Source organism: Ammospiza caudacuta, chromosome 3 (genome assembly GCF_027887145.1).
Source record: "Ammospiza caudacuta isolate bAmmCau1 chromosome 3, bAmmCau1.pri, whole genome shotgun sequence".
NCBI lineage: Eukaryota > Metazoa > Chordata > Aves > Passeriformes > Passerellidae > Ammospiza > Ammospiza caudacuta.
Window position 1 is genome coordinate 99,327,269 of NC_080595.1, and position 24,447 is coordinate 99,351,715.

The following is a 24,447-nucleotide window of genomic DNA, read 5'->3' on the forward strand; positions in this document are numbered from 1 at the left end:
CACCACTCATGAGAACGTATGGCTTCTAAAACAGCCACTAATTTTTCAGTAGCTTCCTGTACTTCAGGGCATAGAAGACTGAAACAGCTATACTTGGAAAGAAAATTGTATTTTGGAGTATGCATTTTATTATACACTAAACCAAGGTTTGATTAAGGGCCAAATAAGGCCTAGAAAGTAGAGAAACCATTCTAATACAATTTGAATTCTGCATTTTAATACAGCTTTACATTAAAAAGCAAGGCCCACAGAAAAAGAATGTTAAAATGTTAAAAAAACTAGAAGAGCCCTTTAAGGAACTATTTTAGTTTTCCTTTTTAAGCAGACAAAAAAATCTTCATATTAAATGTCTCCTGAAGAAGTGTGGCCTTGGTTTCAAGCTTTCAGTGAACTAAAACAATAGAGAAAATTAGCAAGATGTCAACAGTATTTTTTAAATCTTTCTTGTTAAAGTTGGAAAAGCACTAATTCTTAGTGTTATCTGCAGATCCTGTGTGGCTAAAAAAAGTTTGAAAATCACCTCTTTTCTGTATATTGATTAAATTTTTATATATAAAAGTCTGCAAAAAAGGTTTGCAATAACTCTCTTTAATATTTTTGGATGATTTAAAAATTAAATTATATTTTAAAAAAATAAAAACTTGTGCTTATAGAGGAACTGAACAAAGGACTCCATTATCAGAAGAACTACAAGGCCACCTTGACAAGCATAGAAAACTGCTTTTTGGATGACATTTTTTTGAAGGCAGAACCCCAGAAGGCAAACTCATGACTACTCCACCAGTGCAGCAGGAATTTCCATTCAAAAAATCAGCAGATATCGCCACTTACAGTAAGGGCTTGAGTGACATTAAAAATATGAACTAAAGGAAAATAAAGTATCATGGCAAGTAGGACCAACCCTGCACAATCATGTAAGAATTCAGAACTTACCTTTAGAGGAACAAATAGTGCAAATCTGCATTGTTTAAACAATTCAAAGACGGCCAAAGAGCAGTACATGGATCAGCACTGATTGTCCCCTCTACTCAGCCCTGGTGAGGCCACACCTTGAGTCCTGTGCCCAGTTTTGGGCCCCTCACTGCAGGAAGGACACTGAGGTTCTGGAGAATGTCCAGAGAAGGGCAGTGGAGCTGGTGAAGGGTCTGGAGCACCAGTCCTGTGGGAGGCAGCTGAGGGAGCTGGGGGTGTTTATACTGGAGAAAAGGAGGCCCAGGGAGGCCCTTATGACTCCCTACAACTGCCTGACACGAGGCTGCAGCCAGGTGGGGGTCGGCCTCTCCTTCTGGGTAACAAGCAATAGGAGAAGAGGAAGTGGTCTCAGGATGTGTTGGGGAAGGTTTACACTGGATATTAGGAATGACTTCTTCATGGAAAGGGTTGTCAAGGATTGGGCCAGACTTCCCAGTGAAGTGGTGAAGTCACCATCTCAAGAGATATTGAACAGATGTGTGATAGATGTGGGACTTAGGGACATGGTTAAGTGATGGACTTGGCAGTGTTGGGTTAAGCTGGACTCAATGATCTCAAAGGCCTCCAATCCAAATGATTCTGTGATTCTTCTTGTGGCAGGCATTTTAATGCAAATAGTTTTCTTAAACATGCTGCCAGCTCATGAAGGGAACAATATTCCCTGCCATCATACACCAAAGCAGGACATTTCAACAAGAAATGTTGGTCACTAGAAGTTTTAAACGTGCATGCAGTCTCAAATAACTTCACAATATGCAGGGAACCCACGTATTAAATCCACACCATGGGATCTTTGCCTCTTTGGGTACGTCACTGAGCTGCATGGCTGACTTTGGACAGAAAATGCAAGTGGAGAGATTCAAGGATGTTCTCAGCAACACATTTTGGTAAATGACAAAATTGTGTCTAAGTGGAAGATATGTTACCTAACTGAATTAGGTAACTGAGTTAACTACATCAAACCTCTGAGTTTAAAAGCAGCAAACTTGAACCTTTCCCATGAGCTCGAAGTGTTGAACTTGATGTTAAACTACCATTGCAAAATAGCAATCTCTGGTACTATGTATCATATACAAGAGATTTATATCTTTATTTGCCACAATTATTTGTATTCATATCTGATTCTTAAGAAATTATCACCCTGAGCAAAGCATAAGGCTTCACTATCCAGGAGGTCGCAGGCCAGATAGAATCCCAGACAGTCTGTATTCTGGCACAGAGGGTGAAGTCAGATCCAGCTGCAGACATCAACAAAGCTGGTTATCTGGACTTTTTATTGTTATTGCTTTGTCTTGCAGCAGACAGCTCTGAAACCTCCACTGAGACCATGGATTCTTGGGACCAACAACTAGAGATTATCCAAACACTCAGAAAAGAAGTGACATTGAGACAAGAAACAATCTGAAGAAAGAAGTTGGACAACTGAAAGGAAGAGAAAAACATTATCTCAATGTAACAAAAGCAGACCTGAGGTACAGGCAGATTCCAACTTCCCCAGAGTGGCAGCACACAAAAGTTAATTGTATCTCAAGTCTCTGTCCAATAACTTAACATCCAGACAGATTCTTTCTTAAAGTGAAATCAAGAAGTATGAATCTCAGAGTAGCACTACCAGAATAATGATAAATTTTCTGGATGACAATGACTGATAATTGCTCCTACCACTTGTTATAGGATTACTAGAAGTCTTACAGCTACAGTTATACCCAGCATCACAGCAGCACAGTGCGCCTCTGCAAAAAAATCAGACACTCTGATTATAATTTCTGGCAAACAAGCAGCTGAATTAGCAAAAGCCCATCACTGTTAGCACTTCTGGCTAAACCCTACCATCTAAGTTCAGCCAAAAGCACTGAAGACATGGGAAACAAACTATTAAATTGTCTGAAAGTGACCCCTCCAGAAGTGCTGGATCCCAGCATGCAATCCAATCGTTGCCTATCAGTTGTGATAGACAACTCAATATCAAGGGTTACTACCTTTCAGGTGTCTCACATAAATTAAATTATAGAAAAAATTGGTTTTGAAAGATTAGTATTATTAATTACCCGGCTCTCACGATGGATGACCATCCTGATGGACATCAGTGACAAGTTCTGTCCATCAGGTGTCTGTACTGGGACCAGTGTTACCTAATGTCTTCATTAATGACAGAAACAAAGGGATAGAGTGCACCCTCAGCACATCTGCAGATGACACCAAGCTGAATGGTGTGGCTGACACACCTGAAGGACAGGAGAGCATCCAGAGGGACCTGGACAAGCTCGAGAATTGGTCCTGCAGGAATCTCATGGGGTTCAACAAGACCAAGTGCAAGGTGCTGCACCTGGGCCAGGGCAATCCCTGGTACCAATCTAGTCTGGGAAGGAACAGACCTAGGGCAGATCTGCTGAGAAGGACAATCACTGCCAATCCATGTGTTGCTGCTGGAGAAGAAGCTGGACCTGACCCAGCAATGTGGCCTTGCAGCCCTGAAAGCCAATTGTATCCTGGGCTGCATCCAAAGCAGCGAGGCCAGCAGGGCCAAGGAGGGGATCCTGCCCCTCTCCTCTGCTCTGCTGAGACCCCACCTGCACTGCTGCCTCCAGCTCTGGGGTCCCCAGCACAGGAAGGACCTGTTGGAGCAGGTCTGAAGGAGAGCCACCAAGTAAATTGGAGGGATGGAGCACCTCTCCTATGTGGAAAGGCTGGAAGGATTGGGACTGTTCAGCCTGGAAAAGAGCAGGGTGATCTAACTGCAGCCTTCCACTCACTACCTAAAGGGAGCCTACAAGAAAGCTGGAGATGGACTTATTAGAGCATTTACTGACAGGACAAGGGGGAATGGCTTTAAACTGAAAGAGGGCAGGTTTAGATGAGATAATAGTAAGAAGTTCTTGCTTTGAGGGTAGTGAGGGACTAGAGCAGGTTGCCCAGAGAAGTTTTGAATGACCCATCCCTGGAAGTATTCACAGCCAGGTTGAATGGGGCCTTGGAGCAGCCTGGTCCTGTGGAAGGTGTTCCTGCCCATGGCAGAGGACTTGGAACTTGATGGTCTTTAAAGAGCATTCCAACCCATTTTATGTTTCTATGATTCTCTGATTCCAAGATATGTGAGTGATCTTAGCATCACTACCATATTCTGACTTATTGAAATTACAAATTCAAAATTAATAGAGACATGTTGGTACAGGAGCAAGATATCACTGATGAACCAGGTAGTAGCTGATGTCAAGGTTTTTTTCTACAAAAGTGTTTATTCTGTAATTTGGGAAAGAAATACAAAACTGTCAATCCCAAGCTACAACATATTGCAGATTTGAAATCCCCATCTCTTTCCTCCTTTTCTTAGTACAACCCCAAGGTATCACAGGTTCCTCAACCTTCTTTTTCAACTTTACTTGTGTCTCCCTGCCTCTCCCTCATCTTCTTATTTTTTTTCCTTTCCTTTCCTTTCCTTTCCTTTCCTTTCCTTTCCTTTCCTTTCCTTTCCTTTCCTTTCCTTTCCTTTCCTTTCCTTTCCTTTCCTTTCCTTTCCTTTCCTTTCCTTTCCTTTCCTTTCCTTTCCTTTCCTTTCCTCTAATGAATATCCCACATTCAGGAGCAGGGGGGTTTTTCTGTGGGTGAGCTGCTGCTTCCACAAGTGCACACTTGTGCTCAGCAGCACTCTGTGAACAGTAGCGTTTGCTTGTTTAGCTGTGAAGACATGATTGCATCTATTTCAGTTTGAGATTTCATTGCGCATGCCTTATAAAGCACACTGAGGCAGACACCTGTTTCATATTGAAGTCCATATCCTATAATCCTTAAGGTCATTCAAAACAAACAAAACTGAAGTTTAGTCCAAGACTGTGTCCTGCTGTCACCCCTCCCAAATATAGCACTGATAAACTTCCTTGCTTCTTCATATCCATCTTTTGGCTGCCAAGATACAAGATAACACTACTGCTTATCTCTTTTTCATCACTTTAGAAAACTCATTACTTTCTCTAACATCTAAAAAAGAAAGAGCTAGACCAGCCCAGGAGAGTCAAAGCTTAGTTATGCGTTAATCACAGTATTGTGTGGCAATCTTTAATTGTGAAAATAAGATTCATAGTGTAGCCAAATGGGAGTTTCTACACTGGAGGGGAAAAGGCAATAACGAGCTGGAAATGCTCCTCCCCCCTTTCCATCTGTTTCAGAGGATGGATCACACAGTGCAGGATCAAGGCAGAGACTTCTATCTTACCTCTACAGGATTTACATGCTCTCTCCACATCTTTTCCATTGTACCACAGGGGAGAATCCAGAGAGGAACAGCCAGATGTTCCAGGGGGTGGGATCAGTGCTAGAAGTGGCCAACCAGGCCCATGATACCAAAGCAGGAGTAAAAGAAAAGTGCCTTAAAGCATGCTTCCTCATCCCAAATAGCACTATGCAGCCTATGAGCTTATGCAGCTGTGTGGTTTATATTAAAAGCTGGAGCCAAGTTTTCTAATGCTAACTCCCATATATGATAGGCATATGCACAGCCACACAGACACCAGCAAGACCTCCACACACTGCCTGGGGATCAGAGTTATCCCCACACACCAGAGTGTGGTACTGGGGAAGAACCACAGAAAAGTGCCAAGGGGTTTTCCCAGCCAAGAGCAGCTGCTGATTTAGCAAAGCAGGGACCTTTACACATTCTGATTAAGGTTTCTACTGTACAGTGAACTCTTTAGCCCCCATTATTCACCCTTCTCCTCACCTGCTGAGGCTTTAGATGTACTTGCCTCAAATGTCAACATCCTTTACTCCTTTTTCTTTCCATTTAATCAGTTCTTTTTAGCTCCATTCTTCACCTACCCAAATAAGGAGAGATGCCACCTTTAATTAAAGACAAAAACACACAAACACACACCGTTCCCTCAGGCACTGAGCCTGCACAGATTAATATGTACATGCACATAACCTCCAATATGTCAGGCTGGAGATGACAAGGCTGGACAGACGCAGGGGACATGGCACCCTGCCTATAAACCCTGAGACTAACAAAACAGATCTACTTTCTTTAAATCTCATCTCACTCCTCTCTGCTTACTCTGTTAGGAAGGTAATCTCCTGGTTCAGGGCATTTCTATGAACTCCATCATACAGCTCCTGTGGAAACAGGGGCCTTTCCTAAACAGAGGGGGAATTCTTCTTATTAGTAAAAAGATTAAAGCAAATTCCAAGTACTCAAAGCCAATTCTGGAGCTTAAAAAAAGATCCAAAATTCTGAGACTGAATTAACATATCAAATTGCTTTGAAAAATAATAATGTGGATTACTACCATCAGGTTAGGAACTCTAAGATGTGGTTGAGCTTTTGTTTCCAAGTCCTCTGCTACAAACAAGGAGACCTATCCAACCTTTTTTTTTTTTTAAATCAGACAAGATCTCTTACGTGGATCTATCTTTTAGTGAGAAGGTATGGGGCAGCCTAAGAGCTATCAGGTAATACTATGAAATTATTATTTTCTGGGAATGTTGAATTCAAATGAACTGAGTTGTGCACTTCCTTCTTCAGTCAAACTACCCTGTGTTTCCAGATGCTCTTGCTGTACCACCTGAGCCTGCTGAGATCTGGGAAAACAGCTCTGCCAAGCCTCAAGTGTCTGAACCTAATGACTCAGACCCTTCTCTTCACAGTCTTGAGGCGGGCTTACACTCTGAGGATTTCTAAACCTTTGTGTTTTCTACTTGCCTTCTAATTTATTTATTATCACACTGAAAATAAATGTTCACCTCCTTCTGATTTGTGCGCTTAACCATCTCCAGTTCAAGCCCAAAGGGAAACAGACACATAAATAAGCAAGTCCCAGGTCTGCTACCAGAGGATCCATCACTTTTCATTACCCAGTTCTCAGTGTGAAGAAGTGCTATTTTATGCTTGTTCAGTACTAGACGTGTAGTCAGCTGCAGCACTCACAGCCTGCTTCCAGACTCCCATCCCAGCTAATTCCAGCCTTCTCCTAACATCTTGCTCCTGTCATATATTCCTCCTCTTCTGATCCCCACAGCACTGCCTGTAATGGCTCTGAGTCCAACTCCTTGGGCCTTTAGGGATGGGTATTTCTTATAGTTTCCCCCTTACTTGTGTCCTTTCCCCTTTCCCGCTGTCCCTCACAATGCCATGACTGCACTCTCATCCTCTCTCTTCATTTCTTTTCTCCCATAGCAATTAAGCAACCACAGCTTTTCTAGTGAATAGCCTTGCCAGCACAAGGCAAAATGCTGACTATTTTGCAGACTTTTCTCATTAATCTGGTGGTTACCTTCTGAGGGCATTTAAAACACTTTAGCTAACATGAAGCTTACATTTAATGCAATAAAATAAAATAAAGATGTTATCAAAGAATCTCAGTTTCACTGATGGCAGTTTATGATAATTTACCTTCAAAAGGTACTGCTTCTCATGGAAGGAAATGTGCCCTAGCCTCAACAGCCATAATACTATTTAAGAAATGAAAGATTCCCAAAGGAAAGATAGTGATCTCAAAAATTATGCAGGAGGGATCTGAAGAAAGTGGCACACTGTTGCACAGGTCTGAAAACCCAGTCAGAATCATTGACTGAGAGCTGAAACCTTTGCCACTGCTGTTTGTGTCCAGCAATGAAACACAAAGGGTCTGGGAAACACTTCCACTTGAGGAAATACCCAGGATGGGTTCAAGGGTATCTGGATCTGTTGGTCAGGTCCAGAATCCAACACCGCCTTCCAGGCTGCCTCCACTCCCTGCTGCCCACAGCTACAAAACCTGGTTTACAATAGCAACCAGCTTGCCACCCAGTCCTCAGTCCTAAAGTCAAGGAGTGGTACCATAGGACATCTCAAATACCAGCTGTGTTTGGACAACCAAATCCTCTCCTGGGAAACAACAGCACAGTTTCAGTGCTGTCACCGCACCCCCAGGGACAGTGCAGACATACCCTCTGCCATGACTCCACAGTGCTTTGTATCTCTGAGCACGACTGCAATTTATCCTCTCAGCAACTTTTTATGAACTGAGCATGGCATTTGCACTGAACAACGCTGCATTTACCTTACAATTTTCCAGGAAGTTCACCTTAAACAGAAATGCAATTTATTATCTTAAGAATGGCTCCTTAACTCAGCTTGATTTGGCTAAGATTTTATTTTATTAAGAATATGATTATAATGCCTGGAATGAGGAAAAAGAAAAACTGCACACGTTCATAAAATATTACAGATTGAACTCTGATGTCCTAGATACACCGTATGTAATAAGTCAGAAATAGATGTAATAAATATCCATGTAACCACCGTGATTTAAACATCTGGAAGGTAAGTAAAGTTGAAAGCCTAAATGAAAAATACAGTATGAGATAAAGAATCATATATTATAACTTTATAAACTGTTATGAATTCAGCTGGGAAGAACCATAATACTATAGGGCATGATTTGAACTGTCTTCTAGAGAACAAACTCTAGCAGTACTTTTCAGGCTTACAATATAAAACAAAACATATTTTGGGAACCAATAAAAATAGGATGCTGACAGCCATGACATGCAGCTCTCCTAAGGATATTTTGCTACCAAACAAGAAAGACTTAACTTCATAGTATAAAAAACTTGCAGACTGCTAGATTCTGAAAATATATGGAGCTGCATTGGGTTTGTGTGGCAAGGTTTTGGTAGCTGAGGATCTACAGAGTGACTCCTGTGAGCAGTTACTTGAAGTCTTCCCCACGTCCAACAGAGCCAATGCCAGCTGCCTTCCAAGATGGACCCATCACTCGCCAAGGCCAAGCCCATCAGTGTCAGTGTTAGTGCTGCTGGGATAATCATGGAATCATAAACACATTAAGGCTGGAAAAGACCTCCAAGATCACTGAGTTCAACCTTACACCAAATATCACTCTGTCAATTAAACCCTACCACTAAGTGCCACACGCAGTCCTTTCTTCTACACTTTCAGGGACAACAACTCAACCACTTCCCTGGGCAGCTCACTCCAATGCTTAACCACCCTTTCCATGAAGAAAATCTTCCTGATGTCCAGCCTGAACCTCCCATGGTACAGCTTGACACCATCTCCTCTTCTCTTGTCACTGATGCCCAGGAGAAGAGCCCGACACCCACCTGGCTGCAAACTCCTTTCAGGCAGTTTTAAAGAGGGATAAGATCACCCTTGAGCCTCCTTTCCTCCAGGTTGAACACTCCAGGCCCTTCAGCTGCTCCTCACAGGACTTGTGCTCCAGATCCTTCACCAGCTCTGTTGCCCTTCTCTGGACTTGCTCCAGCCCCTCAATGAGCCTCTTGTAGTGAGTGGCCAGAACTGGACATAGGACTCAAAGTGTGGCCTCACCAGCGCCAAGCACAGGGGTACAATCCCTGCCCTGGCCCTGCTGGCCACACTGCGGCTGATACAAGTCAGGATGCCACTGGCCTTCTTGGCCACCTGGGCATACGCTGGCTCATGCTCAGCCACTGTCACCCAGCAGCTCCAGGTCCTTTTCCCTGGGTTGCTTTCCAGCCACTCTGCCCCAGCCTGTAGCACAGCCTGGGGTTGTTGTGACCCAAGAGCAGGACCCAGCTCCTGGCCTCATGTTGAGCCTCCTACAGTAGGCTCTGGCCCATGGATCCAGCCAGTCCAGATCCTTCCTGCCCTCCAGCAGATCAGCACACCCACCCACCTTGGCATTGGCTGAAACTTACTGAGGGTGCACTCCATCTCCTCATCCAGATAAAGACATTAAACAGGACTGGCCCCAATACCGAGTCCTGGAGAACACCGCTAGTGACCAGCCATCAGCTGGATGTGACTCCATTCACCACAACTCTCTGAGCCCGGCCATCCTGTCAGTTTTAACCCAGATAAGAGGTCACCTGTCTAAGCCATTGGCTTAGACAGACATTAGCTAATGTCCTCTGCCATTTTCTCCAGAGGAAGTCAGTGTCAATGGCTTTACTGAAGTCCATGTAGACTACATCCACAGTCTTTCCTTCATCCACTAGGCAGGTCACCTGGTCATTAAAGGAGAGCAGGTAGGTCATGCAGGACCTGCCTTTGCTAATCCCAGGCTGGCAGGGCCTGATCCCCTGGTTGTCCTACATGCACTGCATGATGGCACTCAAGATGATCTGTTCCACACTACAGCAGGGGAAGACTGTGAGGAGTTCTCCCCTGAAAAAGAAGGAATGGCAGAGACAATATGTGATAAACTGACTGCAGCCCCCATTTCCCTTCCCTATGCTGCTCTGAGGGAGAAGATAGAGAAAATCAGGAGTGAAGTTGAGCCCAGTAAGAAGGGAAGAGTGGGGGAAGGTGTTTTAAGATTTGGTTTTATTTATCATTATCCTACTCTGATTCTGACTGGCAGTAAGTTAAATTTATTTCCCCAAGCTGAGTCTGTTTTGCACATGACAGTAACTGCTCAGTGATCTCCCCTTGCCCTTATCTGGGCCCATGAGCCTTTCATTGTATTTTCTCTCCCCTGCCCAGTTGAGGAAGGGAGAAACAGAGCAGCTTTGGTAGCCACCCAGCATCCAGCCACAATGAACCCAGCAGAACACACAGCAATAAAAGCTTTCCTGTACTCTCTGTTGCCTCAACTTTAGCCTGGAGGAAAATGTACTTTTCCTTTTCCTTCAGGGAAAACACTTTTAATTTTCTTGTTCATTCAGTTCTTGGCCTCTGACAAAGGAGTCAAAAGGGTGGCAGTTGCCAAAGTCACTTATTGATTTTCTTGGTTTATTTATGAATTCCAGACATGCAAGTGCCTGTCTTCGAATTTTAACACCTGGTATTTCACACCATTAAGTAAATTGCCAGGAGGACTACTTCCTTTCCACCCCTGCAACTTCCACATAACTAGTGAGCTGCCCTTACAGAAAGTTCATCAAACTTTGGCTTTCATAGAAAGCTTTCAAATTTAGGTCTTCTTCACTAGAGCTGTATGTGAAAGTTACCTGCCTTTTCTACTTTAAATAAGGCTGTCTTCTGTGACCTTAGTCTATCAAGTACACAGGAAGGAAAGCTTTGTATTAAGATGAAAAGTAATAGGAAGCAAAGAGAAAAGTAAAAAGGTACAATATGAGATTAATGGGAAGTTTCAAGGCTAATCCCAGTACAATGCATTGCAGTAATCTAAACAGAATGAGACAAAAACCATGAATCACTCTGTCCAGGTCTTCATTTCAGAGAAATATGGCAAACACTTATATGCAGACAGAAAAAAACACACAAACATAAATTTTTCAAATATAGAGCTGAAAGCACTCCCAAACTACAAGCCCTGTAAAAAACTAAGAGGGCAAATCCCCTTTATAACAAGGAGCTTTCCTGTTGCTGCTGTTCTCCTCAAGGCTCTTCCCTCATATTTTTCATGTCAATAATTTTACTTTACATCACCAAAATCTCAGGTTTTTCTCTTTGATCCCATACAGAGCAAAATCCAAGAAAGAAAGAATCAGATCACCTTGGCTGAATGAAAGAGCATTGTCTCACCATCCATGTAACCAGAACTCCCCAGCTCCTTTTCTACATGAACTACTTAAACCTGGTCAGACAGGGACAAGCTTAGAACTTGAAACAGGCCCACCAGAAAAAGGTAGGTTACAAGTGAACAAACCTGTAAATTCCTGCTGAATCCCTGAACTGATCAGTCAACTCCAAAGAACTTGATAGGTTTTTTATAGTGAGTGGATAATTGTTTAAAAAATACCTTTTTAAGGGGTGATGTTTTGTTTTAAGCTAATGAAGAAAGATATAAAAACCCTTTGCAAGATAAATTATGAAAATATTTGGCTTGAAAAAGGGAGAGCTTTTAAATTTAAAAACAGCAATCAATATAATATCATTTAAAAACAAAAAATACAAGAATCATAATATATTAGTGAGGTTCTATATTCTTAGAATAGATTTCTCATCAAAAAATCAATATCTAATTTTGCTCTGAAATACAAGAAAAATGTACTATGCATTTAATCTCATAAGGAATTTACACACTTTTTACATATACACTAGCAGAATCAATTTATATAATTCTGCAATTTCCACCTTTGAGTAAATACAGTTCCTTTCTGTGAGAATATTGAAAAACAGCTTCTTGGAGAAACAAAAGGAAAACAATATACACTATCAGACTGCAGGAAGTTAGGAGTATGAAGAACACAAAATAATTTAAAAATACAGATACTTCCAAACAGTGACAAATAAAGTGGGGTGGTTTTTTGTTTGTTTGGGGTTTTTGTTTCTTTGGTCTTGTTTTTATTTTTTTTTTCAGAAAAGCAGGTAGCCATGCCTTGGTTTCACTTTTCTTAGGTTTACTTTCTATGTAAGGCTTGGAGTGTAACTGAACAATTACTGGAAGCATTTGAGTAAAATGTGCTTCTGTCTGCAAAACACAAGATTTACACAGGGGTATCCCATTTCAACAGACTGAAGAACTCTGGTTTTACTTCAGTTAACAGACGTGCTTCCAGTGAGACTTGTTCTAGTCAGAGAATCACCACAGTTAATCAAACTCAGCAGAGACACAGGGCCACAGATATATGTTTTGCTGGTCCATGGCAGCAACAGTGTCACTTGTCCTTAAGATATGACTGCAAGCAAATTGTCCAATTTTCAGCTCTTTAACAACTTTCACCAACGTACTCTGCATGTTTACAGCAACAATAAGCAACATAATGTTGCAATTAAAGTCCATAAAGCAACTTGTACATATTTCTGTACAGCCTAGTTCCATATTCTTAGGCACAAGCACATATACACATATAAAACCTCTTTTAATTCTCATCCATAAAATGCAAACCCATTACCCTGACACTTTGCAGGTAGCATCCTGGGCCAAAATCAATAGAGTTAACCTAGGATGATCTAGAGCCCTCATAAATTCTGTCCTTTCTTCCAAACTGCCTCAGCTCATGTTCCATGTGTTCCATCAAACAGCTGCCTTCCTGTTCCATGTCTATAGCTAAAAACACATGACCAGCAGAACACTAAACTGTACAGCTGAAGTTTGTCATGCAATGCCAAACTTTCTGCCATAAATAACAGTACCAAGGAGACTTATCACTAAAAGTAACTAAAATACTTATAGCTTTTTCACATTATTTTACTGCTCAAGCTTTCACATTTTTCATATACATCTGTGCAGTATCATTTAATCAGTACAAAATTTATTCTCCTGATGTCAAATGTCAAAATGATTTTAAAGTTAAGACTACAAATAAGCAAAAGTGCAATGACTTTACTTTGAATATAACTTCATATACAAGGCTAATTAAAAATTTAGAGAATAATGAATATAAATTAAAAAATACTCTGCTTTCTTAGAATTTGCAAGTGCTAAAGAAATTGTGCAAAGAAACTGATGAGAGAGCTCAGACAATTACATGTGGTTTTGCACAGGTCTTGATGCTTTTTCCAAGACCAATGGAATCACTAAAATAAAATAGTTACACTAAAAAATCATGGCACAAAACACAAGCAAACATATTCAATCACTCAGCTCCCAGACTGGCCTTTTATTACATAAACTGCTTCATTGTAATTTCTTGCAAAATCCTATTAGTAAATATCTAATCTTTAAACATGATTAATAACCACAGATGTAAGCAGCTCACGGTGAAAACTTTGGATAGTTTGTATAGTGTAGGACCACAGATTTTCTAAATATCTGGAAAGAGAACAGAGAACGATGTATCAACAGAAAGATTACATCATCCTAGTTTATGGATATGATTTTGAACCCTTCACAGTATATTCAAAGACTTTAAAATTAATAAATATTTTACAAAAATGCAGACAAAATCTTCATGAGCAGTGGCTACAAGATTCTTAGTGCTCACTAAGCTCACAGTCCAAACAAAGTTCAAAAAAATGTATGCTCTTTTATTAGACCTGCTAGAATAAGATGTAGACAGAGTTTTGGATACATAAATACTTTGATCAATTCAGAGTGTGCAGTATTGGTAACTTAGAGAAACACTTGAGAAGACACTTCACACTTAGGGCGTTCAAGCGTGTGAAGACTTCCATTTGCAATTTTCAGAACAAACAGAGTGCTCTGCTTCTTGCTAAAAGTAGTAGCCTTTTTCCCTGCAATATAATAGTACGTACACTAAAATAACGTTGTTGGGCTGTGCTCCCTTCATGACCAATGTCCTTGTAAATTTCACATAATGAAGTTCAAAAAGTAACCCTCAATTAAGGATCTTCAAATAACTGCATTCTGAAACAAGGCATTTAAACACCCATTCTAGAAATTCACTAGAAGTTAGTGTTTATCTAAAGCCCAAAATACACAGAAAATTATTTTTTGGTTACACCTTAGATCCTCAATATTTGAAACAGTTAATTTGCTAAATCCACCACAGTCATCACTAAGAAGTGTAGCTCTATCTGCTGGGCTCATCCCTGATCAAAAAGCAACTCTCAGGGCATATAATGATCTTCAGTGACTCCAGGAGGCCTTAAAATAGGAAAGACAGATGAAAACATTAGGAGATTTCTAACACTATGTTTTTATTACAAATATCTGAAAAAACTCCATACACAGACAGGTACATTCTCTTATCTTCAATAGTATGAACAGTGCTTACCATAGGCAAAGTGTACAAAGTCCTGACTTTGAAAATGAGACACACATAATGTGAAGAAACTCTGAAATTTGTACCTAAATAGGTGTTCTAATTCAATCCAAAACTGTCTGGAAACAGCTACTCATCATGCTGTGTCTCTTCATGCCTCTGAAGTGGCAACTGTATGAACGGTTTTGTGTGCAATTATTCTGAAAATTGGAACTAGCTCTTCTTGCCTCTGTAACAGTGCCAGAAAATATATTTGGAATATGGCTTTCTTGCTTAAAAGTCTCTGGACATAAGTATCTGACATGCAATCAAATATTGAAGATGATTACTTCAGTTCTAAGTACAAAGAACTACAACGCTATCCTATCAATTGTCTTATCTAAGAAACCATTAAATCAGACTCATAGTTGTATTATTTTCTGCTGCTTGTTGTGAATATCAAAAGTAAGTCTGATTAAATTTTACTGTCTAGATTCCCAAACTAAGCTACACTAGAAACATTGCATAATATTTTACCATATCTATGAAGTATAAAATAAGGGATAAAACAACAATAATTCTTGACAGATATAGATATCTGATGAGGTATCTGTGTCCTTATAGATCTACCACCTGGATTTGACTGAGGCAAATCAGACAGAGGTGTAAATCTGATGAGGTGTAAATAATTTTAGTAATTGTAAATTTATGCAAGTATTTTCAAAAAGCAGAATGAAACTACTCACTCTGTGTTTGTAACTGATGACATAAGATTTTTTTACATGTTTTATCATTGCTGGGAAGTGAATTCAGACTATAGGCACACAAGCTTTTTCCCCTAAAACATAATTGCATGCTAACATCTATTAATTAAAACTGATAGGCCCAAGGGAGTAGACAAATGCAGCAGCCACCAGTGGGTAGAGCGAAGGAGAAGGAAAAATGAGCTAGAAATTATAATTGGCTCTAACTATTGGCAACCCAAAACAGAATTTCAGTTTTGTCATTTTCCACCTTCAATAATGCCTGCATTTCAACAAGCTTGAATACAAGGGCAGCAGTATTTTTAAATAGCCTTTTCTTAAGGCATTAATCTCAAGTCTTAAAATGCTTAGTAACTGCTTGATGAAGGAAGCACACTACATCTTTGTGAGATGCTTTCCTACCCAAGGATGCAAAAGATTCTTTGTGTGAGTCTTCAGAAATAAAAGGGTATTGACAAGACTGAGAATTTCCAATCTCTCTTAATGCTGTTCTCCCTCTGCCATCTTCCAGAAAAATAAACATCAGGATAGTACCCTCCCCCTCTAAGAAGAAGCCTCTTCTACATAATTCCTTTTAAGATAAGGTTTATAACAACTCTGTACTTTGAGAAGTTCCTGCCCAGAGATCATGTTTTTTCACACAGTCTTTGTCTTCACCCTTCTGCAGGGCACAGATAATGCCCTGAATTTGAAGAATGACAGACTTCTTAGTTAGAAAGTATTTCTGCAATGTCAGACAAAGCTGGCAATGAAGCTCTGGCAGAATCTTGCATCAAGTGGAGAATCATGTGGGAAGACGCATGCGCAGCAATAACGCCCTGTGCATTCCAATAACACCACTTCAGCTGGGGCCAGAAAAGAGCTCTGGACAACAGTTTGCACCTCAGACATTCCGACATCTCAACATTTGCCCATCTGAAGCCTGTGTCTAAAAGATGGTAGGAATGTTTATTGCTGTCTGTCATCCCCTATCACCTCCCGTTCTTCTGTAGCTTTTAAGAAATGCCTATCAATCTGCTATTGTCTGCTAACAGTCTCCTGCTCCTCCTCAGCAGTGAGATGGCTGCCCAGTATATCAGCCAATGACTGCCTCATAATTGCCGTGATAGTGACTGTGTTCAATTCAGAATATGTTTCAAATCCTCAGTCTCCTTAGAAAAATCAGTCTACCCTCAAGTGAAAAAATCACTATGAATTCTCTGAAATACCCTTAAAGTCATGAAAACACTCATTGCAATTCTGAGGTCACCACAAGTTGTCTTCTTTATCAAAACACATTTATGGCCATACCTGCCCTCTCAGACTGATGAAAACCTGAAACTTCAAATGTTGTTAAATTCCTTCTGATGATTCCATTGGCCAAAAGGCCACAACAGTTTCTGCACTGTTCAAATTCTCTCTTGTCCTCTCTGAGCAAAGGCCTTGGGCAGTAAAGAGGAAAGGGTGAGGAGCAGTGACCAAGGCAATCCTTTCTCTGAATGATTTGAGAACATGTTTAGATACTGGTCTCTCTTGTAAGCCTGAAAACATCCAGCAAAAGTCTTGCACAAGGAGAAAAATCCCAGGGGCCAACCAGCTGGAAAGAAGCTCTGCAGAGAAGCAAGTGAGAATTCCTGGTCAACACCAAGCTGAATGTGAGCCAGCAACACACACTTCCAGCAAAGAAGGCCAATGCCATCCTGGGCTGCCCTGGAAAAGCATCACCAGCAGATTGAAAGTGATGATCTTTGCTTTCTGCCACGTCTGGATGATAAATCTACTTCTGGGCTCCTCAATATAAGAAAGACATGCTGGAGCCAGTGCAGCAAGGAGCCAGAAATACAGACAAGGGATGGGAGCACATCACATGAGGAAAGGCTGAGAGAGTGGGGCTGTCCAGCCTAAGGAAAGATGACCCAGAAGGATTTTTACACCTGTAAATTCCTAGTGGGGAGGACTAAAGCAGACAGAGCCAAACTCTTCCCAGACTTGCCCAGTGACTGGACGAGAAGCAATGGACACAAACTGAAACCTGGGAAGTTCCATGTGAATTATTACTGTGAAGGTAGCTGAACACTGGAAAAGACTGTCCAGAGAGTTTGTGGAGTCTCCATCCTTGGAGACACTCCAAAGCCACCTGCACTTGGTCCAGGGCTACCTGCTGCAGGTGGCCCTGCACTCAGTAGGGGGCTGTACCAGACAATCTCCAGAAGTAAAATCGTTTCATCGTGGATTTGTACACTCGAGTGTCAGGATCAGAGTTGGCACTGCCAAGAAGAGGTGCAAGGCAATATTTGAACAGTCTTTCTGGGTGATTTCAGGAGCTTAAAATACCCATGCACACAGTAAGCAACCAGCACTCTGCTCCCTACAAGACCATAGGGTCTGAAACATGGCAGTTCCAAACCGCCTAAAGTACAAAGGAAGAAATAAAGGCTCTCAAGCAGAAGCCTCCATTCCTCCTGCTCCACTGCAGAGAAAGTGAGATTCATGCAGCCATGGAAAGAATAAATAAGAGCAAGGCTGAATCAGAGGAGAGAGTCTTGGTATTGTTTATCTATTTCATCCTTTAATTCCTTGGTGCCAAATGCACAACCAGTTCTCAGAACTCTCAATTCCTCCATTGTTTCTCAGTGGAATTAAAGATAGGCTTTCGACCTTTCAATCTAAAGATAAGATAAAGCCAGATTTCCTCAAGATGGCCCCTTCACTCTCACTTTTATTTCTGGAAAGTGGCCCAGTTTCAACAGAAAGGAGGAATGATCCTACTTATTCCTTCCCTGCTGTTTATGGAAGGGCAATTACCGGGGACTTACAGCATCCAGGCTAAGAAGGTCTTGGAATCATACTTCCTCCTGTTGCCCATAGGTACTATACAAAATGAGGATAGCAGCCCCTTTGAGCAGTATTCAGTGTTTTCTGATCATGTTAGGTGTGGTCCAAGAGCTAGAAAGGGAGAAGGAAAGACACCATCTCGAGAAACTGGTTGAGAGCACAAGCCAGTTTCTAGGGTCACTGGTTAATCTTCAGTTACACTGACCCATTCTCTTGGGTCATTGGTTAATCTTCAGTTACACACTAGTGAAGGCCGGAAGCTTCCAGGTGCCCCAAGGGAATTACAGAGAAGTTACTTTGCAAACCCTGAAACAGATATTCTCATCAACTGCAAGTGACCAGGATTTGGCAGCCCTGAAAGATGAGCAGCTGCAATATCCCTGTTGATTCTAGAGAGCTGATTTTTATTAAAATTATGCTTGTATACCATACTAGGTGGTCAAAATAGGGTGTTAGCATCAATTTTCCCCTAATTATTAACTGCCATGAAAAATCCTGAGATAACTTTTAAAATGGGAAGATTTAAAGTACATGCTACCCCTCTACTGAAGCTACTCAATTGGAGTTACAAAACTACAAAACTACAAAATTCCTGTGCTGTAGTTAATTTTCCTACTACTGCCTCAGCCAACAATCTCACAGCCTTCTTATGTCCCATCAGAAGCTTAGTAAGAGCTTTTATCCCCTCTTAAGTTTGGTCCAGCAAATGAATGCCACAGTAACTAGGAACCACTTCCTAATTACTGGCCAAAATCTGAACAGAACTGGAACTCAACTAGTTGTGTTCTCAGCTGCCATAGTTTCCACTTAGTACTTGCCTAACTCAATAAGGCACACAACTACATATAAGCAAACTTCATCTTAAGTACACACATATATATAATTCTGTGATTTCCCTGTGATTGCAGTTTGCTGTACATAACTGTGGTTTTTTCAGTTCAAGGCACTTTATACCCACAAGCAAAATAGTTGTCTCAGGCTACCTAGCTGTTTAAATGTACACTCTGAATCTTTAAACTATTTTTTTCTTTCAATTTTACACACACACACTTTTGCAAATGATGGTTTGTTTCACTCTTCAGTCTCATTGAAAACCTACCCTTTCATGCTTCTTCATAACTTTTTAGTCACGTCAGTCACCTGTTTGGCAATATCTGGACTTCAGGCTAGACATCAGCCACTCAACATGAAACTCCTCCCTTCCAGCTACAGGAGTATCTACCAAGTAAAACAGGAAAAAATGCCTCCCATGTGAATTAGTCTGCAGAGGAGGCATTTTACTACTGTTCTATGCAAACATTTATTCATACAAGAACAACAAAAGCTTGGGTGTCTAAGACCAAGTACTATTAAAAGAGATAATAAACACTATAGTCTTCAGAGATATGCACAAAATCTGGCAAAGTCAGTGTGAAAACAGGGAAACAAGAGTGGATGAGAGTTGAGCATCCCATGGTAAAGCCCCATCTACCCAATGGACTGCTCTCCATGCGGTTTTCAAAGGTGTGGCAAATAGGAAAGTGATGCTCTCCCAGCCACAGAGGAACAAAACACAAAGCTCTGAAGTTCCAAGATGAGATAGAAGACCTGATTCCTACTCCCAGACTGTGAGACTGCACTGAAGAGGTTTCAGTTTCTACTTGGTGCCTGGCAAGCATCAAAGTGTTTATGTGGATTTGAGTCTTCAGTGCCATGCAACAGACTGGGATCACAGTTCATTGAATGAAGGCACAGATATGGTCCCAGGAATATGACACTGTCCCTGTTACAGAAGGAATGCAGAACTTGCCTTTGAACGTGAAGGCAATTTCAAGGCAATCAGTTAATGACAAAGTGCTCCTCAAGCCAAGGAACACCTGTTCATAAAACATGCCAAAGAAGGAACTTTCGCAAAAGCCCAAACTCCTCAACACATTACTCCATGATATTCAACAAGTCATAGGAGAGCAAAGAGTTCCTCTTCCACAAACACCACCCACGGCAGTGTGAAATCTGATGTCAGAAGTGTGCGGGGAAGACAAGGTCCCTGCCGCTGACCAGGTGTGCCTAGAAAAAGCAAGTCACTGTGGCCAGTATAAGATGTACATCTTTATCCTAGGGGGTGACAACCTCTGCTAGCCCCACACAGCTGAAGGAAACTCAGCAGACCAACAAACTGACAGGGCAAGTTCCTGGAAAGGAGCGAGCAGGTGTCTCAGAGGGAAGGATGTGTTTGCAATGCTCCAGGGCAGGCAGTGAAAGCAGCTCAGTGCCCACAGCCCCTGCAGGGCGCCCTGCTCGCGGCTGGCACGCTGCAGTACGCGCTGATGTCAGCATGAACTGGCAGAGAGGGCTTCCAAGGAGCCTTTCAGCTCAGTCAGAAACAGGGATCAGGAGGACAGAGAGGTACACACCCAAAGGAGAGGGACACAGCCTCTTTACCGATCACTCTAGCTGCTTCCACTTCTCCTGAAATCCATATAGCCCACTCACACAAGCACTTCAAATTCCCCTGGATCCACAATTTTACCACCACTGTGTTAAGAATATAGTCATTTAACCAATACTTCTTCCTATTGTTTTCTGCTATTGGGAGTGCTGGAAAGGAAAATTACATGTACTGTTTTAGAAACTTTCATAGCTATCAGGACACTCAGAACAGGAGAGAAATGCTGCACCCTTTTTAGCCCTTATGATTCATGAGACAGCACATATCCGGCCTCTGATCAGCCCAGGATTGAAGGTAGCCTAGTTTGCAGCACTGATTCTCAGCTTCACTTTCAGGGAAAATTACAGATTTGCATGTGGGTGTTACAGATGGAAACATTTCTCCACCAGGTGGTTTTAATGAAAACTGGTGGCAGTTTTGTTGAGACATTTGGATAATCAGAAAATCTTTTAACAAAGATAATAGGAAGGGGTGATGGTGATATCTGACTTTTATAATATAGCTGTGTCATCTGATAGCACCGCTGTATATTTGTAATAACTCATCATAAAATTATGGAAACAAATTCTTGTCAAAATTCCAGTCTTAAAAATAGTTACTCCATGGAAAGGTGTGTAAAACTCTTATCCCAAAAAAAAAAAGGAAGTGCTCAGCATACCAAAAAAGCAAATCACCTCAGAAAATCTAGTGCCTCTCTCTAAGAGTTGAATCATAACCCATTAAAAAAGTATATGCTGTGACTTGATTTTTACAAACTAACAATATAGCTAAAGCGAGTATACAGGTTTATAAGTTTTCCAATGTATTTTCCCTTAATTTCTGGCTGTTTAAATAAAGACAGAAATCTATTTAAAATCACAATTTTTCAGGTCAATGGAGATTATACATTGTTATTTTCATTATTTGAAAGAACTTTTGTAAGGAAATAGACTTTGAAATTTGGGTATTACAAACCTTTGAAAATAATATAAAGTAATTTCTAGTCGAATTCACAAAGCACCATTTTTGCCCTCTTCTAAAAATTAAATTTTAAGTGTCCTAAGTTCATTTAGTGAAACTGCTGAAGATTCCCATAAGCTCATAGGAAAGGAAGTATCAGTCCAGAATTCAGAAACATCAATGCAAAAGAAAAAAAAAAGAAAAAGAAAAAATGGGGGAAAGTGAAAAAAGGAGGAAAATTTATTCTCTACCCCATGTTAAGAATAGGGCTGAGGAATGGAAAGCCACTGTAAGATTTATAGTATTCCTCCACAACATCATTACAGAACCAGTAATCTTCTTCACAGAATAAAAGCTAAATATTTGTAGAGAAGTAACTATGCTGAAGGACGAGGAACAGAAGGATATATATAGTTTAGACCCTTTGAGCTACTTCTTTATTTCATTTTCTTCTGATGAATAGAAACTGAGGAGGGATCCTTCACTCACGTTTCCCCAGAGCGACTAACACAATGCATTCCCACAGAACATTTCTCATTCCAATCACCCCACCTCCAAGGGTAGCCACACCCCAAGCACAATGAACTGCAACAGCAAACTGAACTCTTCGTCTTGAACCGAGATCCAAGCACCACCGTCCCGGACAGCTCCCAGCCAGTACAGCACGGGCAGCTGGGCCTCAGGACGCACCACTGCACGGATCTCTAGTAGCCCCTGTACAAATTCAGAGTCAAGAACGGAAGGGACAGGGACGACACTGTACTAAAAACGCTGTCCCAGCTTCACCACGCACAGCCGAAGTCGGGAGCCTGCGGGGGTTGGGTCCCCAGCCGTGGGGACGCGCTGGCACCCGCATGGCTCAGGTGGGTATTTCCTGCAGCCCGAAGGAACACCCAGATCACGTCACCCCTTCGGCGCATCCCTTCCGAGCCCAGGTGCACGCAAGCAGGCGGCAGTGAGGTAAGGATACACCGCCTGTGGCACGGAGGGTCTGCGTGGCGTCAGAGGCTCCAGTCACCTCTCCCACCACCTCCCGCCCGGAGCGGGCAGGCCTGACGGGCTGTCAGAAGAGGAGGAACCGTGATTCTCCTCCACAGGCCACGACTCCAATCTGTTTATTCTCATCACTCGCAGTAGGCGATTCAGCAACATTACGTTTGAAGCCTCCGACTGACGGAGGAGGCTAAAAAATGTGATCACATGCGATGCTTGGCAGGGACGAGGGGGTGAGGGAAAAGGTTCAAAAGAGGCTGTGAGGATCTGGTTTCCAAACATGGCACCTACCCACACCCCGCGTTCCCCGCACCCCTTCCCGTGCCGCCGGCAGCGGGATAAACCCACTCCCCCGCCGTCCCGCCACCACGCACGCACGGCCGCCCGCTGGAATGAGCAGTGCGACTAATTCCATCTATTTCCTAATTACGGACGCCCTGGTGCCCCACAGTGCGGTGCTGCCCGCCCTGGAGCCGGCAGCGGGCGGGCCGGGGCCGGCGGCACGGGCGGGCGGAGCGGGGGCCGGGGGTGTGCCGGGCGGGGGCAGCCGCCCCGGCCCCGCGGCGGGCGGCAGCGGGGGCCGAGCCAGGCGGGGGCAGCACGGCCGCCGCGGAGGCTCCCGCACGGAGGGAAACCCCACCCAGCGGCCCCTCCTGGCAGAGGCGGGGTTTTGGAGACCCCAAAGGAATCCCACCTCGCCCCTCACCCCCGTGTCGGGGTTTCCGCCCGCCCTGTGCCGCCGGCTCCCTCGGGGCGGGGAGGGCCGCCGTCCCGCTCCGTCCCGCCCCGTCCCGCCGTGCCGGGGCTCCCCGGCGGTGCTGCCTCGGGAGGAGCTGCCCGGGGTGGGGGAGGAGGAAGTTACGGGCCGGGAGCGGAGCGGGACCCGGGGCTCCGCGGCGCCGGCCCCGCCGAGCAGGGCGAAGCCGGCCGGCTCCGGGCACCGGCCAGCTCCCGCTGTGGCAGCGCCCGCTCCGCCCGCCGGCGATCGGTGCATGAATGAGTGCCTGAATGAATGAATGGCTAGCGTCTGCTTACTTGAGCATGGCCTCTTCTTTTTCTTCCTCCTCTTTCTGCCGGTCCATCACTGCCATGATGATGTTCCTCTCCTCCTCTGTCAGGTGGCTCAGGTCGGGCAGCTCCTGCATCGGGGGGGGCACCGTGGGCGGGCGAGGGCCGCGGGGCCCCACCGAAGAAGACATTTTCTTGCCGCCTCTCCCTTACACCTTCTACCTTTGCACGGCGAACCCAGCCAGCCTCTCCTCCGCCCCCTTCACAGGGTAGTCCTCCGAGCAGCGGCAGCCGGCAGCTCTCTGGCAGCAGCGGAGGAGGCGGAGACCCAGCCTTTCATGGTTGCTTGCATCCACCCCGGCCCGGTGCTGCCGCTGCTCGCTCCCTTTGTTTCCGCGGCTTCGGGGAGCTCAGGGGCTGCCGCGCCGCCGCCCGCAGCCCATCCTCCTGGCGGTGGGCGTGCGGGGCGGGGGTGCGGTGGCGCGGAGGGCTCCGGATCGCCGCCGGCGGGCTGCGTGCGGGAGCGGGGGGGCGGTGCGCGCCGCCGGCCGGCCGGGAAGGGCGGGTGCTGCCGCCGCCGCCGCGATGCTCCGCCGCTGCGAGCCTGGCGCTGGAGGAGGGAGCGAGCGAGGGAGGGAGGGGAGCTCGGTGCCGGTGAGGCGGAGTCCGAGGCGCGGCGCCGCTGCCTCTGCCCCTGCCCGCGCCGGGCACCCGGGCCGGCCGCGCCTCTCTCTGCCCGCCGCCCCCCGGGCTGGCCCGGCGGCCCCACGACCACAGCGCTGGCCCCGGCACCGCCGCCCTCTTCACGTCCTCCTCCAGGTTTCCTCACCGCAGGTGCTCGCCCGGGTTCCCGCCAGGGCTGCAGGCTCACCCGAGGCAGGGCCACGCGTGGGATGCGGGTGCGGGTTTGCTGCGGGTCTGGCTGGGGCGCCGGGAAGCCTCGGACTCCCAGTGCTGCCGGCGCTCCCTCGGGCGTGAGCCGTGCTGGCCCCAGCTGCAGCC

General features: G+C 44.0%; 1 protein-coding gene across 1 annotated transcript in view; it reads right to left on the reverse strand.

The window, feature by feature from the left end:
- RIMS1 (regulating synaptic membrane exocytosis 1) overlaps positions 1-23,788 on the reverse strand; it is a 306,518-nt gene extending 282,730 nt beyond the window's left edge. The window contains exon 1 of the mRNA XM_058801444.1: positions 23,473-23,788. Within this exon, the coding sequence (XP_058657427.1) occupies positions 23,473-23,636 (164 nt within the window). The 5' untranslated portion in view covers positions 23,637-23,788. The remainder of the gene's footprint in view (positions 1-23,472) is intronic.
- Between the last annotated feature and the right edge of the window lie 659 nt (positions 23,789-24,447).